Here is a 17,674-nt window from a genome sequence, read left to right on the forward strand (position 1 = left end):
TTACGACAGAAGTGACAGAAATCTGCAGTTGCTGCCATGTGTGCATGTAATATCAGTCTGCTTTAATGTGCATGTTTCAATGTAACAGCCTGAAGTGTTATAGAATAAACAAAAAGCGATATAAAAGCAGTGTATAGCAGCTAGCCTACTTGTTAACAGTTAATCATTATTATATGGCACATAGTTCCATGAATTTGGCAAATAAAAGAGTCATCCATTTACCAAATGCATAAAAAGACAGGAAGCAAAACTTTCCTACCTTGGTGATCAACCAGGGCAGATTGGGAACTTAAAATGGCTTTGGGGAAAAAACACTAAAAGTGACCCAATGTTGTAGAAGTCAGAAGTGGGTGGGGCCAAGACTAGTAGGCAGGGTCAGCAATACCATAGTGCAGCACAAAACACCACCCCAGCAGAACCAAATAGCATGAAATACCTCTCCAAATGCTACCTCTCTGTGGCGGCCAGTGCCAGCAGCCACATTCTGGCCTCCTCCTCCAATTGTCTCTAATTAACATGGAGGAGGGGACTGGGGAGGTGAAATGTGGGCTACAACACCAAGCCAGCTCTACCAACAGCATGCTGCCGGATATTTCAGTACATATGGGACATACCTATTACATCGAGTGATGTCTCCTCTGATTGTAGATCAATTTGCCCTAGGACAACTTTTTCAGTCGTGTCTTGTCTCTATAGAGTTTGCCTCACAGACATCTCATTTTCCTCACTTTTCCATCCGCCTCCTCACCTTCTCAATGCCAACTCTTCATCCTGGTGCCACAACTTTGACATCCTGCTGCCAACACCAATACTGTGCCCGCTGTGCTTCAGTAATAATATGATATACGGTACCGCTATAGTGCCCCCAATATTAATGTCCTCTACCGTACCACTAGTTTTTATAATGTCCCCTGTAGTTTCTCAGTAGTAATATTGGCCCCTTATTTTGCTGCAGTAATAATAATGCCCCCATAGTGCTCCCAGTATTAAAAATGTCCTCTATTGTGCCCCCAGTACTAGTAAAAATGCCCTCTTTAGGCCTTATATGCCTGCGTCCCAGCACAGGCGGTCACAATAAAGTCTTTGCTTTGTGACCACCTGCTCTGTTCACATGCCGCTCCATAGGCTTCAGTGCCCTGTAAACTGTGAGGGTAAATGGACCGTGAATACGGGCTATAATAGTCCTCAGTTCAGGAGTGAAGCTTCATTTCACCTGTGAAGGCACTAAACAGAAAATTAGGAGCGTGTAGTTTTATTTTAATAGCAGGTACATTTAATAGGTACACCAGAAGAATTTAGTTCTGACCACTATAAAGATACATTATGGAATGAAAGAGCATAGAAGCTTAAATGGGTTGTCTCACTTGGAACATTGATATGTATGTTAAGTAGAACGCTATAATTGAGAACTTACTAATATACTTTTTTATACAGTATTGCCTCCTCTCCATGCAAAGTGGCATTTTGTAGTCCTTTATAAAGTGCACTTGCCAGGGGTTACGGCCTGCTCAGTTTGTAGTTGGGTGGGATTCTGGTTGGGATTGCATGAGCGAGCGCGCATAGCCGTTCATGCGCAGTAGCTCCCTCCCATCCAGGCCACCTCATACACTGCAAGCTTCTCCCGGCAATGTCAGTAATGGCAGGGCCCCCCCCCCCCCCCTCCCCAAGAGAGACAATAGTCCAGGACTCAGGGGGCAGAAATGATGAGGTGAGACAACCCCTTTAAACTAGTGATATAATATGATATAATATGTACTAGTTTAGACCCTCTAATATACACTGCCTGTCCCAAAAAAAATGTTGCCACCTGGATTTTACTAAGCAAATAGTTATGAGCCACCTATTGGATAATTACTGCATGGGCGATTATCTTTCAGCTGGCAATAAGTTATTTAACCCCAACTGGTGCAATGAGTTGCTTCTCATTTCTTAAACAACCATGTCGAAAGACACATCTCGTGGTCGTGGAAAAAATGTTAGTCTGTTTGAGAAGGGTCAAATCATTGGTATGCATCAAGCAGAGAAAACATCTAAGGAGATTGCAGAAACTACTAAAATTGGGTTAAGAACGTCCAACGCATTATTAAAAAGTATTTGAGGAAGAAATGTGGCAGGAAAAAAATCCTGAATGATCGTGATCGGCGATCACTTAAATGTTTGGTGAAATCAAATCGAAGAAAAACAACAGTAGAACTCAGGGCTGTGTTTAGTAGTGAATGAGCATTTCCACACACACAATGCAAAGGGAACTCAAGGGATTGGGACTGAACAGCTGTGTAGCCGTAAGAAAACCCCTAATCAGTGAGGCAAACCAGAAAAAGAGGCTTCAATTTGCTAGGGAGCATAACGATTAGACTCTGGAGCAATGGAAGAAGATCATGTGGTCTGATGAGTCCAGATTTACCCTGTTCCAGAGTGATGGGCGCATCAGGGTAAGAAAAGAGGCAGATGAAGTGATGCACCCATCATGCCTAGTGCCGACTGTACAAGCCTGTGGGGGCAGTGCTATGATCTGGGGTTGCTGATATTGGTCAGGTCTAGGTTCAGCAACAGTTTGTGCTCCAAGAATGAGGTCAGCTGACTCCCTGAACATACAGAATGACCAGGTTATTCCATCAATGGATTTTTTCTTCCCTGATGGCACGGGCATGTTCCAAGATGACAATGCCAGGATTTATCAGGCTCAAATTGTGAAAGAGTGGTTATGGGAGCATGAGACATCATTGTCACACATGGATTGGCCACCACAGAGTCCAGACCTTAACCCCATTGAGAATCTTTGGGATGTGCTGGAGAAGACTTTGCGCAGCAGTCAGACTCTACCATCATCAATGCAAGATCTTGGTGAACAATTAATGCAACACTGGATGGAAATAAATCTTGTGACATTGCAGAAGCTTATTGAAACAATGCCACAGCGAATGTGTGCCGTAATCAAAGCTAAAGGTGGTCCAATGAAATATTAGAGTGTGTGACCTTTTTCTTTGGTGGCGACTGTTTTTTTTGAACAGGCAGTGTATATCCGGCTCAGTTCCTCTCTGGCATGACGCAGAAAACGCTGGAGGGGAAATGAGCCAGAACTGATCCCAGTTGTGATGCCAGATGCCAAATAGCACCCACGGAAAAACGCTACATGAGCTATCTGAATGGCACCATCAATGTACAGTCGCTGGATCTGTGCATTGAAGTGCTGTGCACATATATCATCTGTGTCCGGCTCCTGTCCTAAAGCTCCTGGCCGGACACAACTGATGTATGTGGAGCTGGCTTTAGTCTGTAGTAAACTAATGATTAATTCAAATTTATTAATGTACATAAAGGTGGGTGTTTCTTTATAATCTTAAATCCTCAATTCTCTTTGGTTATTATATGCATAAAATTATGTGCTGAACCATTCCTTTTCATTCAACAGTCAGACATCTTGGATCAAAATCTGTTGAATTTTTTACCAGAACAAGAACATTCTGACATCTATAAAATTCTGTCTTCACCCATGTTTGTAACAGACTCTACAGCAATCAGTTATTTGAATGGTGAGTTTAATTTACTTCCTACAGATGCTTTCTATTCCAGGTAAGTCACACATTGTACATATTGTATGTGCTGACATCCTTGTAGATAATAAATATGTATGGATGTTTTTTTCTATTTTTCAGATTGGCTGGTTTCTTTGAGTATGACTGGCCAGTTCTCCAGTAGCCAATGTGCCTAGAAATATTGTATTGGTGCCTAACATTTTGGTTATTTAATTGATTATTATATGAACTTTTATTGCTGGGCCATTAAATGGGATACTCCGACTAGAAATGTGTGATTAAGTTGGCAGATGGGTCCATTTTATTTGTGGGTGTGTTCCTGCACAAACTATGTAGGGACACATACTTTGACAAGGGGAAAGCTAACTCCCAGTTGCTACTATATTTTTAAATATCTAAGAATAAGGCTAGGTCTACACGGCGACACTGGTCGCATGACAGCTGTCGCAGCCAGGATCGCAGAGTAGCGGTGATCTTAAATAAATTAATGGCATTGCCGCGGCAGTTGCAAGAAATCCAACAAGGCTGGATTTCCTGTGACTGCCGTGGCGACCCTATTCATTTCTATGGGATCGCCGCTACTCTGCAAACCTGGTTGCAACATCTGTCAAGTGGCCAGTGCATGTAACCCTAGTCTAATAGTGAAAAAGCACAAAGTGCAGTTATAAGAATAGATGCTGCAGAATTGTTATTTCAAGGGGAATGCAGATATATACAGTACATTCGGAAAGTCTTCAGACCCTTTCACAGTTCTCACATTTTTATTCTGTAAAAACAGAATGTTAGCAATTTGTGCAAATTAAATAGAAAAAACAAACATTTTGCATTAATATACGTAAGTATTCTAACCCTTTGCTAAAATTTAGCTCTGGGGGCCACCCATTCCTCTTGATCATCTTTGAGATGTTGCTTCACCTTGATCAGAGTCCACATGTGGTAAATTCAGTTGATTGGACGTGATTTGGAAGGACACAAACCCTGTAGTTCTCATAGATGACAATGCATATTAGAGCACAAGCCAATCCATTAGGACGAATGAACTACCTGAAGAGCTCAGAGACAGGATTATGTGGAGACCCAGATCTTGAGAAGGGCACAAAAATTTCTGCTGCACTGAAAGTTCTCAAAAGCACAGTGACCTCCATCATTTTTAAAAGGAAGAAGTTTGGAACAATCAGGGATCTTCCTAGAACTGGCAGCCTAAGCAAACTAAGTAATCAGGGGAGAAGGGGCTTGGTAATAGAGGTGACCAAACCCCAGTGGTCACTGTGGCTGAGCTCCAAAGGTCATATGTCCAGATGGGAGAAATGTCACTACAACACTCCACCAATTTTGACTTTATTGCATAGTGGCCAGAAAGACGTTTCTCTTCAGTAAAAAAAAAAAAACAACACATGAAATCCCAACTGGAGTTGGCATATAAAGCACCTAAAGGTCTCTCAGACTGTGAGAAAGAAGATGCTCTGGTCTGATAAAACCAAGATTGAACTTTTTGGCCTCAATTCTAAAGGTAGTGTCTGGAGAAAACAAGGCACTGTTCATCACCTACTCAATAACATCCCTAGAAAAGCATGGTTGTGGCAGCATCATACTGTGGGGGGGGGGGGGGGGGGTTCTCTCAGCAGTTTGGACAGGGAGACCAGTTAGAGTTGAAGGATAGCTGAATGGAGCAAAGTACATAGATATTCTTAATTTAAACCTGATTCAAAGTGCTCTGGAACTCAGACTGGGCTGAATATTCACCTTCCAACAATGATCCTAAGCACACAGCCAAGACAACATGGGAGTGGCTTAGGTACAACTCTGGGAATGTCCTTGAACCCTGACTTGAACCCAATTGAACATTTCTTGAGAGACCTGAAAATGGCTGGAAGTGTGTGTACACATGTCCTTGATACACAAAGATGTCTACGCCCATTGTTAGGAGTAGGTATCCATGGGGATTAAGTAGCAGGAAGGTAAAATAACTCAACTGATACTGGGGAGTTCTTCACAGCTGTCTATCGACGTTTCGCATTTAACCTGACAGAGCTTGAGAAGATCTCCAGAGAGGAATGGCATAAAATCCCCAAATCCGTGTGCAAAGCTCATGGCATGATAGCCAAGAAGGCTGGAGACGGTAATTGCTTCCAAAGGTGTTTCAACAAATTAATGAGTAAAGGTTCTGAAATCTTATGTCAATGCAAGATTTGAGTTTTACCTTTTTAATAAATTAGCATATTCAAATCGAATAAACTGTTTTCAGTTTCTCATTATTGGTACTAAGGGCAGAATGATGGTGAAAAACTTGAATTATTTTTTATTTGAGCATAAGGCCTCAATGTAATAAAATGTAAAAAAAAAAAAAAAGTGAAAGGGTCTGAAGACTTTCCAAATGCACTCTACTAAAAAAAAGTATAGTACAGTAAATCAGGAGTAGTGATGTCTTCTTTAACTGACCGTAGTGCTGCTTTACGTTACAGCCATGCTTCCCCTAGTGATCACACATTGGTAGTGGCCATGTAAATATCTTAATGTAATGGCACATAAAGGTGTCTTTACTAGCTCAGACCCACAATGTACCATTATGGAACTATGTGGCATCATTAAAGTGTGTAGGGATCAAAGCCATTCTGAAATATCTTTTTAGTCATACCTGATACTTTAATAATTCCCCATAAAAATGTGACAACTGGGTATTACTGGGTGCAGACAGTTATAGTGACACCAAGTTATCTAGACAATTATATTGAGGAGGAATAACAGAGAAAAGGCACCGTTTTTTTTTTATGGGCAATAAAACAGACAAGAGACCTGACAGAAGCTTTTTAAAAGTTGTTAAGGGTACTTTCACACTTGCGTTTTTCTTTTCCGGTATTGAGTTTCGTCCTAGGGACTCAATACCGGAAAAAAACTGATACATTTTATCCTAATGGATTTTGAATAGAGAACAATCCGTTCAGTATGCATCATGATGTCTTCAGTTCAGTCACGGTAGGGTTTTTGTACGGAGAAAATACTGCAGCATGCTGCGGTATTTTCTCTGTCCAGAATTCCGGAACACTTGCCGGAATGCCGTATCCGGCATTATTTTCCATTGAAATGCATTAATGTAGGATCCGGCCCCAAGTGTTCCGGAAAAACGGATCTGGTTTTGCAGTCTGCGCATGTGCAGACCTTTAAAAATGTGAAAAACATAAATACTGTATCCGTTTTTCAAGATGACAACCGGAGAGACGGATCCAGTATTGCAATGCATTTGTAAGACGGATCCGCATCTAGATCCATCTACAAATGGTATCTGTTTGCATACAGATTGCCGGATCAACAGAACTGCCTGCCGGAATCCAACAACGCAAGTGTCAAAGTACCCTAAAAACTCACAAATAGTGTTTGTTGTGTGGGCTTTATGTCATATTCTTGTAGATAACCCAACAGAACATAAGCTGAAAATTTCTGTGTGTTTTTGAATTATTACAATTTTATTATAATCTAGCCAAGCTGTATTAACAGTGTGAGCTAGAATTGCATAACGTGTATTTTAAAGCAATAAAATACTGTCATACAGTACCTTTTTGAAAGACCACCCACCACCCCTGATGTAGATTACATTTTTCTGTGATTCATTTTCACTTCCCTTATAGCCTACATACGGTATACGTACCGTATTTTTCGCCCTATAAGACGCACCGGCCGATAAGACGCACCTAGGTTTTTGAGGAGGAAAATAAGAAAAAAAATATTTTTAACCAAAAGGTGTGCTTTTCGTGTGTTTTGAATTAATGGTGGTCTGTGCATAACACTATTATGGGGGATCTGTGGATGCCGCACTGTTATGGGGGACCTGTGGATGGCACTGTCATGGGGGATCTGTGGATGGCACTGTTAAGGGGACCTGTGGATGGCACTGTTTATGGGGGATCTGTGGATGGCACTGTTATGGGGGATCTGTGGAATGCACTGTTATGGGGAATCTATGGATGGCACTGTTATGGGAGATCTGTGGATGGCACTGTTATGGGGGATCTGTGGATGGCACTGTTTATAGGGGATCTGTGGATGGCACTGTTATGGGGCATCTGTGGATGGTACTGCTATGGGGTGGGGGATCTGTGGTTTGCATTGTTATGGGGTGGGGGATCTGTGGATGGCATTGTTATGGGGTGGGGGATCTGTGGATGGCACTGTTATGGGGGGTATCTGTGGATGACACTGCTATATGTCATCCACAGATCCCCCTCATAAGTGTCCCCCAATACACCGGCCCTCTGCTCACCGCAGTATTTATAAACATTAATCCTTATCCTGTAAATAAGTTTAACCAAAGCTGCGATCTCCCCTGTTCCCCTGTATCAGTACAGCACTTACGAACAAGCTTCCATAGCAGGCAGAGCGCACGGCAGCAGTAACGTCACTCACTGACATCGCATGCCTGCTCCGCCTGCTTCATTCATAAAGTGGGAGGAACAGGCGCTCGACGTCAGTGAGTGACGTTACTGCTGCCGTCCGCTCTGCCTGCTATTGAAGCTTGTTCGTAAGTGCTGTACTGATACAGGGGAACAGGGGAGAGAGCAGCGTTAGTTAAACTTATTAACAGGATAAGGATTAATGTTTATAAAGACTTCGGTGAGCGGCGGGGCCCGGTGTAAGAGTACATTGACTGCACCGGGCCCCGCCCCTAGTTCCGGACTCCAGCCCCTCCTCTCTCCCGGCTCATACATCGCAGACTGCAATGTAAAATGGAAGCATTCGCCCCATAAGATGCAGGGGCATTTTCCCCCCACTTTTGGGGGGGGGGGGGGGGGTGCGTCTTATAGGGCGAAAAATACGGTTAGTGCTGGCCCTACAGTAGATGACCAGGTTTACGGAAATAGCCTAGCGGGCTTGCTCTCCGCTGTTTCCGTAATTCCTGTTCATAAGTCCCGGAGTTGTGGAAGCCGTGTAGCTTGTCCTGCTATGCTCTTTGTGTAGTTTCCATTCACTGCAGTGGGAGTTGTAGAAACAGCAGAGCTCTGGCAGTTTCAGTAAGCCTAGCCACTTAGGGTCAGTACTTAGTCCCATCTTACCATGGAAATGGCGAGATAGGACAATGCCAAGTCTTTTTTAAGTTTTTTTAAATTTTATTATTTTTTTGTATATGTTGTCAAGTCTATCCGAAATGTCACTTATTTTTCTGTGTAACAGTATTTCACGCACCATGTTGACAACCACTGCATTTTGATTTAAACATTTATTTAGTATGCTCTTTAGTGACTTAAACCTTCTCCTGAATCTTATTATAGAAATATGGGGCCTTAGTACTCTGCATGGGGACAAATAGTAACCACTAGTGATGATCGAAATTCATGTTTTGAATTTTGAGTTCGGCATTTAGGGTTCGGTTTTTCTGGCAATTCCGCTATGGATTTCGTTATCACGGGCCATAACGGAATTCTATGATGGAATGCATAACGGAATGCCTTTAAAGGGGTATTATCATCTTAATGATCACTGTTAAATCTGTTAATGATTTAACAGTGATCATTTTTCTAAATATATTTAATTAACAAATCCCCACCCCTTAGAAAAAAATAAACCTATACTTACCTGATTGTTGTCTTCCGTCTCCCCTGGTTACGGCCACCGCTCTTCTCAGGAATCGCGGTGGCCGCGCGTGCGCAGACGTCTTCTTTTCTTCTCCCGGCCGTCCGCGCGCTGTACTGAACGCGCACGCAGAGTCCGCGCATGCGCCCTGGTGACTTCTTACTGGCAAGTATACTATACTGGCCAGGAAGAAGTCACCAGGGCGCATGCGCGGACTCGGCGCGCGCGTTCAGTACAGTGCGCGCCCGGCCGGGAGAAGACCTCAATGAAGATGGAGCCTGCCCCCCTGCTGAAACCAGGAAGTGGATGGCACGCCGGGAGCAGGTAAGTATAAAACCGCGTCTTGAGAAAACCCCTTTAAGAGGATTTCTGCATAACGGATACCAGATGGATCCGTTATGCAGCCCATAGACTTCTATTATGACCGATTGCAAAACGGAATGCCTCTTAAAGGCATTCCATTATTCATTTCGTCATAGAATTCCGTTATGGCCCGTGGTAACGGAATCCATAACGAAATTGCCAGAAAACCCGAACGCCGAAATCAAACTTCAAAACATGAATTCCGCTGATCACTAGTAACCACTCATTGATGGGTGTTATCAAGTTCATTGCATAGTACTGAAACTGGAGTGTTTATGTAGTAAATGTATTTTATATGATGACCGCAGTTGACAGAAGAATACATTGTTGATCTCCACCTGCTGTCATTCATAATTAAAGAATGAATGTCAATTTTCTAATTATATAATGAAGACATGTTCAGGCTGTTGTAACAAATTATCACCTGGGGTGATATTTCTGCTTTATGTTTTTTATGTACTTTTGAGGCCATGTTTTTTTATTTCTTCTTTTTTAATGTTCTTTTTTCCCAAGCTGAGAATGATTTGGAATTTTGCTGTCATCTTTTGAGAGGAACTCTAAATCACAAAGAAATTCCAACATATGAATATATAAAGTTTATAGGAAACTTTCGTTCCTGTACTAACAGTAAGTACTACATCTTTTTAGACAGTTTCTTTCCATGTTTCTACATGTTTATGTACATGAAATGGGTTGGCCAGTTTCTGGTTATTATTGACCAATGTGTATATAAGATAATTATATAAAAAATGCCACATTCAGCCCCTAAATTAAAAAATACACCAGACCCAGATAAACTTACTGCTCCCAGTCCCTTTTGCCTCTTTTACTTTCAGGCACTACCTTACACAAGCTCCTGAGCATCTGGACCCTGTATGTTCTGGACTCTGCACAGAACTTCCTGATGCTGCCAACATTAGGACCTTGTGCAGTATGTGTTAGTTCACGCACTGTCCCAACTGTGGCTTGCGTCAGAACCTTTTGTGTTGGACCAGACTTTCTTGAGACCATTGGTTCTCTTAGCAGCTTGGCAGAGGCTTGTAGTCCAAGAAACCAGCTAAGCATTCAAAATGAATGATACGCCATGTTAGATGTGAAATGTGTTACATATGTGCTGTGCATGAGCCTTATACTATTGGGAAATGTCAGCTGGGGTGCCACAAAAATGGTACACCACTAGAAAGGTAAATCAGCTTGTGTGTGCAGGCCATTGACATACTGTAGCTAACTATTTGTGAGAAATTGCGCAGGTAGCCTGCTTCAATGTATCATAATCAGAAAGTCATGTTGTGAATGTTCCAAACCAAGGTGTTATTTCTGGAAGTATACAGTATTTGACAAAGGTTTTCACACCAAGCTGTTGATTACTGAAAGATATATATAAAAAAGACATGCATCTCCTTAATGTAAAACGGTATTAGATGAAGTATTTGAGTAAATTGAGTGCTCATTAAGGCCCTGTGTTGAAACCGATTTTAGGATATGAATGCATGTACATTCTGTTTGTAACATTTTACGGTCCCAGTGACCTCCCCTAGGATTGGAGGGGAGCAGGGTTATGCCGACAAAGGTTATGGATTTGATGTTCCCACATGGTTTTGTTTAACATGGGAGGAGACCAGGGTGTCTCTTTTATTGAGTATGTCTTTTATTATGTCACCAAATGTTCACATAATCTCGCATGAACATTTAAGGAGATACTGTATACCACACCTGTGGATCTGTAGTTAATAATGACATACATGGTAACCAACTTCCCATTCATGTGAATGTGAGAAGCACCGCAGATACGACCTCTGTCCACTTTATAATGGAAAGAGTGTTGTAACTCTGGCACCAGAGCTACTGCAGAACAGCTGATCTGCAGGAGTGCGGGGTGTTGGACCCATGCAAATTAGATATTAGGGTCCTATTCTGAGGATAAACCATCAGTATTAAAATCTTAAAAAGCCCCTTTAAGTGAGAACTCATGATTGAAAGAGGTGCAGACAAGCCTCAGGCCATACACCTGGGTCTGTAACACATGATCTGCCAGTTAGCAGTGTAGATGAGAAATACTTGCCATAAATATGCATCATCTAAGGGCCTAAATCAGCAAAGATACTGCGGGGTACCACAGGCAGTTTGAGGTCAGTCTACCGCTCAGCTCTATGTCACCTAGTCCAAGAATCCTGATAGCAGCTGGTGAGCAAGACCAGCCATCCCGCTGCCTGTAAACAACAATACCGTGTGTTGTGAGGAAGGGTAAACCGAGACTGATTGGGCCTGTGCACTATGCTGTTGCAGTTCATATGGTGTCCTGCAGGTGGAAGGGCTTCATAAGAACTTAGCAATGTATTGCAAAGGTAATTAATTGCAGTATAAAGGAATGGCAATGTAATAATTGCTATTTGTAGTCACCTAGGGTGATAGAAAAAAAATTAAGTTTTAAAAAATATATCAAAATTTAAATCACCCATTTCCCCATAATTAAAATGAAAAATAACAGAAAAACACAAAAATTGACAATTTGCCATATTTTTTTCGCTTTACCTCCTCCAAAAAATGTTATTAAAAATTAAGTAAAAAGTGAATAAAATATCACACACACTCCAAATGGTACCAATAAAAACTAAAGATCCCACACAAAAAAAAAGAAGAAAAACTGCTACTAGAGGACATAGTTCTAAATTAGAGGGGCAAAGGTTTAAAAGTAATAAACCTATATATAGCCCAAACAAAATTCAGGGCTCACCCCTAATCAAGATATATATAACCGACCAAAAGGAGTAAGACAGGTATAATGCAAATAAATCTAGTGATACTAGAGTAGTCCAAAAGTCACATAATTTATTTGAAAATCACAAAAAGGACACATGATCAGCACTGGTCACAAAAAGACAATAGACACAGGTTACAATACACATTAAAAACCAAGAGGACCGATGGTGAACTGTCGATACATATATATAAATATAAAGTGCATGTGCATAAATATTACCAATTGGTCATCAATTAAAGGATATATAATATCCACAAGCTATGGCTGATAAACTACCAAAAAGATACCTACATGCATTGTACATCAGAATTTGTCACAAAGTGAGCGTGATAATACACACCACATTTGTCAAAGCTGAAGCAGTAGGATAATTGGAGTTATACTCAGCACATAATGAAAAAAATACTGACCACTTGGTTTAAATATACCGTGCAGCAACACCACCGGTCCACTCCCCAACGCACGTTTCGCGTACAGCTTTTTCAAGGGGTACAATCAGGAAGTATTAGTATACTGAGAGAGTAGTGGATGCATGGAATAGCTGTCACGAGGGTGTCAAGAGCCACGGATGACTCCGTTATACCCGGGGTCAGGAAGTCGCAGCGGGTGGCTGCGCGCTCTATGTCTAAAGATCACGTTGTTTCTTAGTGATTGTTTTCTGTGTTTGCCTTGCTATCCTTTTTGTCTCACTCAGGGATCCGTAGCTTCTCCTCCTCAGCTGTTTCTTGTCTGCCACTCCCAACCTCCTTATATTCTCCTCTCACACTTCTCTAGTTGCCAGTTATAGAGCTTCCTGCCTGGACTTCTATACTGACCCACTGGAGGTGTGAATCCTGGTTGTTGTTCCAGAGTGCTACCCTCCGGATCCCTGTTGGGCTTTTTGTTGTCTCCTGTTGTCGCCCACCTGGGATTATATGTTGAGTCTGTATTGTCTGTCCTCCCCTTGGTGTTTTCCTTTAGAGCTAGTGGTGCGGACTAGTGTTCCCACCGCCCTGTTCACTATCTAGGGCTCATCTTAGGGAAAGCCAGGGTTTTAGGCACGTGATCGGCGTACGGGTGAGGAACCCGTCTAGGGACGTCAGGGCAGCCAGGTGCCAGCCGCAAGGTGAGTCAGGGGTCACCACCTTCCCTCTCACTTGGGCAGGGCCTTCCTCTTTCCCTCCCTCTGTGTCACGTATGTGATAGTCACGCCGATCGTGATATTATAACTGGCCCTTATTTTTTGGGAGGAAAAAAATAAATAAAAAAATAAAAAAAATTTTTTTTTCTTTTTTTTCTCTCTACTTAGAATCCAATATGGATCCTATTGCTGCTTTGGCAAAACAGCTTCAAGGCCTGTCTTTGGAGGTGGCAGGATTGAAGGCGTCTGTCCTCCAACAACAGCAGCAAATGCAGCAGACCGCAAGCCCAGCGGTTGCTATGGGTAACCAGGTTGTTACAGAACCCAAGGTTGTTCTTCCTGACAGATTTTCTGGGGGAAGGGACAAATTTGTGACGTTCCGTGAGGCCTGCAAATTATATTTTAAGCTGCGCCCTTACTCCTCAGGTAATGAAGAACAGCGGGTGGGGATTGTTATTTCCCTGCTTCAGGGGGACCCGCAATCCTGGGCGTTCTCGTTACCCCCTGGTTCCCCGGCTCTCTGGTCAGTGGAGGGATTTTTTGGGGCTTTGGGTCTCATATATGATGACCCTGACCGAGTCGCCCTGGCTGAGTCGAAGTTACGGAGACTCCTACAGGGAGATCGGCCAGCAGAGGAATATTGCTCAGAGTTCCGTAGATGGGCTACGGATACTCAGTGGAACGACCCGGCTCTCAGGAGTCAGTTCTGCTCTGGGTTATCTGAAAGGGTTAAGGATGCGCTGGCGCTGTATGAGACCCCCCTTTCCCTTGATGCTGTTATGTCCCTCTCTATCAGAATAGATAGACGTCTTAGGGAGAGATCGAAAATTCCTGAGCAATTGGTAACCTCTCTCCCAAGCAGCAGTTAGTCTGTACTGACTTAGATGAGCCTATGCAGCTAGGAGGAACTTATCGTCAGGTCCGTCCTCCTGAGGTTCGCCGTAGGTGGGGGGCTTGTTTTTTCTGTGGGGGGAGGGGTCATTTCATTAATGTCTGTCCCTCCTTTCTCAAAAACAAAAGACCGTCGGAAAACTACTAACCCCAGGCTGTGCGGAGGATGTCAGCCGGGGGGTATACGTTTCCTCCATACGAACATCTCAATTTGTGTTGCCAGCGGTTATTGTTTTTGGTGTTAAGACGGAGTCTATTTCTTTTTTTCTAGACAGTGGAGCAGGGGTAAATTTGATAGATGCCCATTTTGCCCGCACTATGGGTTTGTCTCTCTGTACGCTGCAGAGACCTATTCCCATGTTCGCTATTGATTCTGCTCCTCTGTCTCAGAGAAACCTCACTCACATTGTCCATAACTTACACCTTCGGGTAGGGGACCACCATAATGAGTGTCTTTCATGTTACGTTCTGGAGGGCCTTCCCTCTCCTGTGGTATTGGGTCTTCCCTGGTTAGTAGCGCACAATCCAGTGGTGGATTGGCAGGCCAGGGAGATATTGGAGTGGAGTGAGCATTGCAGAGAGAATTGCTTAAATAACAATTGCTTAATCGCCTCCATAGCTTCCCTACCTACATTTATTTCGGACTTTGAGGACGTTTTTTCTGAAAAGGGTTGTCAGAAGCTACCACCTCATCGTCCTTATGATTGCCCGGTTAACCTGATTCCCGGTGCAAAATTACCCAAGTCCAGGTTGTATAATCTTTCGGGTCCCGAGAGACAAGCCATGAAAGATTATATCTCCGAGAGTCTGGCTAAGGGACACATCAGACCCTCTTCTTCACCCGTGGCTGCAGGGTTTTTCTTTGTTAAAAAGAAAGATGGGGGCCTGCGTCCTTGCCTAGATTTCCGTGAGCTAAACCGGATAACCATCCGAGACCCATACCCTCTTCCTCTCATTCCTGACCTTTTTAATCAGATTGCGGGTGCTAGGTGGTTCTCCAAACTTGATCTTAGGGGGGCCTACAATCTGATTCGTATCAAGGAAGGGGATGAGTGGAAGACAGCTTTTAACACCCCTGAGGGGCATTATGAAAATTTAGTCATGCCTTTCGGTCTGACCAATGCCCCTGCTGTCTTCCAACATTTCGTTAATGATATTTTTAGTCATCTCATCGGCAGGTTTGTAGTCATATACCTAGATGATATCTTAATTTATTCGGCTGATCTGAAAACACATGAAGTACATGTCAGGCAAGTACTGCAGGTCCTACGGACGAATAAATTATATGCGAAAATTGAAAAATGTGTCTTCGCCGTTCAGGAAATACAGTTCCTGGGATATCTATTATCTGCTTCAGGTTTCCGTATGGATCCTAGGAAGGTCCAGGCAATTTTAGATTGGGATCTTCCTGAGAACCTTAAAGCTCTACAACAGTTTTTGGGTTTCGCAAATTTCTATAGAAAGTTCATTAAACATTATTCAGTGATCGTTAAACCCCTTACTGACATGACTAGGAAGGGGACTGATTTTTCTAAATGGTCTGACGCCGCTAAAATTGCATTTTCCTCTCTAAAAGGGAGATTTACCTCGGCACCTGTTCTAATTCAACCTGATGTCTCCCAGCCTTTTATTGTTGAAGTAGATGCGTCAGAGGTGGGAGTGGGGGCTGTATTGTCTCAGGGTCCGTCTCCTGGCAAATGGCGTCCTTGCGCTTTCTTTTCCAAAAAGTTATCTACCTGCAGAAAAGAACTATGATATTGGAAATAGGGAACTGTTGGCGATTAAACTGGCGTTTGAAGAGTGGCGTCACTTCTTAGAGGGAGCAATCCACCCCGTCACGGTGATTACGGATCACAAAAACCTTCTGCACCTAGAATCGGCTAAGCGTCTCACCCCTAGACAAGCTAGGTGGTCGCTATTCTTTACCAGATTTAACTTTGTAATCACCTATCGTCCTGGGGCAAAAAATACCAAGGCAGACGCATTATCTCGTAGTTTCCCTGGAGGGGGTAATGTTAGTGATCCGGTACCTATTTTACAAAGAGGAGTGGTTGTCTCTGCTGTACACTCTGTTCTAGAGAGAAAGGTGTTAGAGGCCCAGGGGGACGCCCCGGCCTGTTGCCCCTCAGAGAAATTGTTTGTACCGTTAAACCTGCGTCTTGAATTATTAAAGGAACATCATAATTCGGCACTTGCTCGGCACCCGGGTAGTAAAGCAACCTTGGAGCTATTGTCTCGTCGTTTTTGGTGGCCAAGGTTGCGTCAGGATGTAATGGATTTCGTGTCTACTTGTTCTACTTGTGCACGCGCGAAAGTCTCTCATACACGTCCAGCAGGGTCTTTATTGCCACTTTTCATCCCCAATAGGCCATGGACACATCTGTCAATGGATTTCATCACTGACTTACCGTTGTCTGCGGGTAAAACAGTTATCTTGGTAGTAGTAGACAGGTTTAGCAAAATGGTACACTTTATTGCGCTACCCGCACTTCCTAATGCTAAGACTCTTGCTCAGGTGTTTATCAGTGAAATCGTGAAGCTTCACGGGGTCCCTTCCGATGTGGTTTCGGATCGGGGAACCCAGTTTATTTCTAAGTTTTGGAAAACTTTTTGTTCCCGTTTGGGGGTACACTTGTCCTTTTCCTCAGCTTTCCATCCTCAGTCGAATGGACAGACTGAGCGTACGAACCAAAACCTAGAAACATATTTAAGGTGTTTTGTGTCTGAAAACCAAGAGGTGTGGTCATCATATTTACCGTTAGCCGAGTTTGCCATAAATAATCGCTGTCAGGAATCCACTGGCAAGTCACCATTTCTTGGTGCATACGGTTTTCATCCCCAATTTTGTACTTTCAAAGAGGGGGGGGGTCTTCTGGGGTTCCCGAAGAGGAACGGTTTTCTTCATCTCTTTCATCGGTATGGCAGAAGGTGCAAGCTAACTTGAAAAATATGAGTGGTAAATATAAATGCATGGCCGATAAGAAACGGTCGCCAGGTCCGGACCTAGGAGTGAATGACTATGTGTGGTTGTCTACTAGGAATATTAAGTTGAAGGTTCCCTCTTGGAAACTGGGCCCTAGGTTCATTGGTCCTTATAAAATAGTAGCCGTCATTAACCCTGTGGCTTTTCGCCTGGAGCTACCTCAGACTTTTAAGATCCATAACGTCTTCCATAAGTCGTTACTCAAGAAGTATGTTCCACCTCTAGAACCATCACCTCTGCCACCTCCTCCTGTTATTGTGGATGGTAATCTGGAGTTTCAAATATCCAGAATTGTTGATTCTCGTCGGGTCCGCCGCTCTCTTCAGTATCTGGTGCATTGGAGGGGTTAAGGTCCCGAGGAAAGAATGTGGGTTCCAGCGTCAGAGGTAAACGCCAACAGGTTAATTCAGGCTTTCCATGCCTCTCATCCTGAGAGACCTGGTCCTGAGTGTCCGGAG

At 43.2% G+C, this 17,674-nt stretch overlaps 1 protein-coding gene across 12 annotated transcripts in view; it reads left to right on the plus strand.

Annotated features, from left to right (window-relative positions):
• Positions 1 to 17,674, plus strand: part of NPAS2 (neuronal PAS domain protein 2) — a 151,522-nt gene that overhangs the window by 70,628 nt on the left and 63,220 nt on the right. For all 12 annotated transcript variants that reach the window (XM_044284852.1, XM_044284850.1, XM_044284851.1 and 9 more), the window contains 2 exons: positions 3,413 to 3,533; positions 9,975 to 10,088. In XM_044284852.1, the coding sequence (XP_044140787.1) occupies positions 3,413 to 3,533; positions 9,975 to 10,088 (235 nt within the window). The remainder of the gene's footprint in view (positions 1 to 3,412; positions 3,534 to 9,974; positions 10,089 to 17,674) is intronic.

Source organism: Bufo gargarizans, chromosome 3, assembly GCF_014858855.1.
Source record: "Bufo gargarizans isolate SCDJY-AF-19 chromosome 3, ASM1485885v1, whole genome shotgun sequence".
In the NCBI taxonomy this organism is placed as follows: Eukaryota; Metazoa; Chordata; class Amphibia; order Anura; family Bufonidae; genus Bufo; species Bufo gargarizans.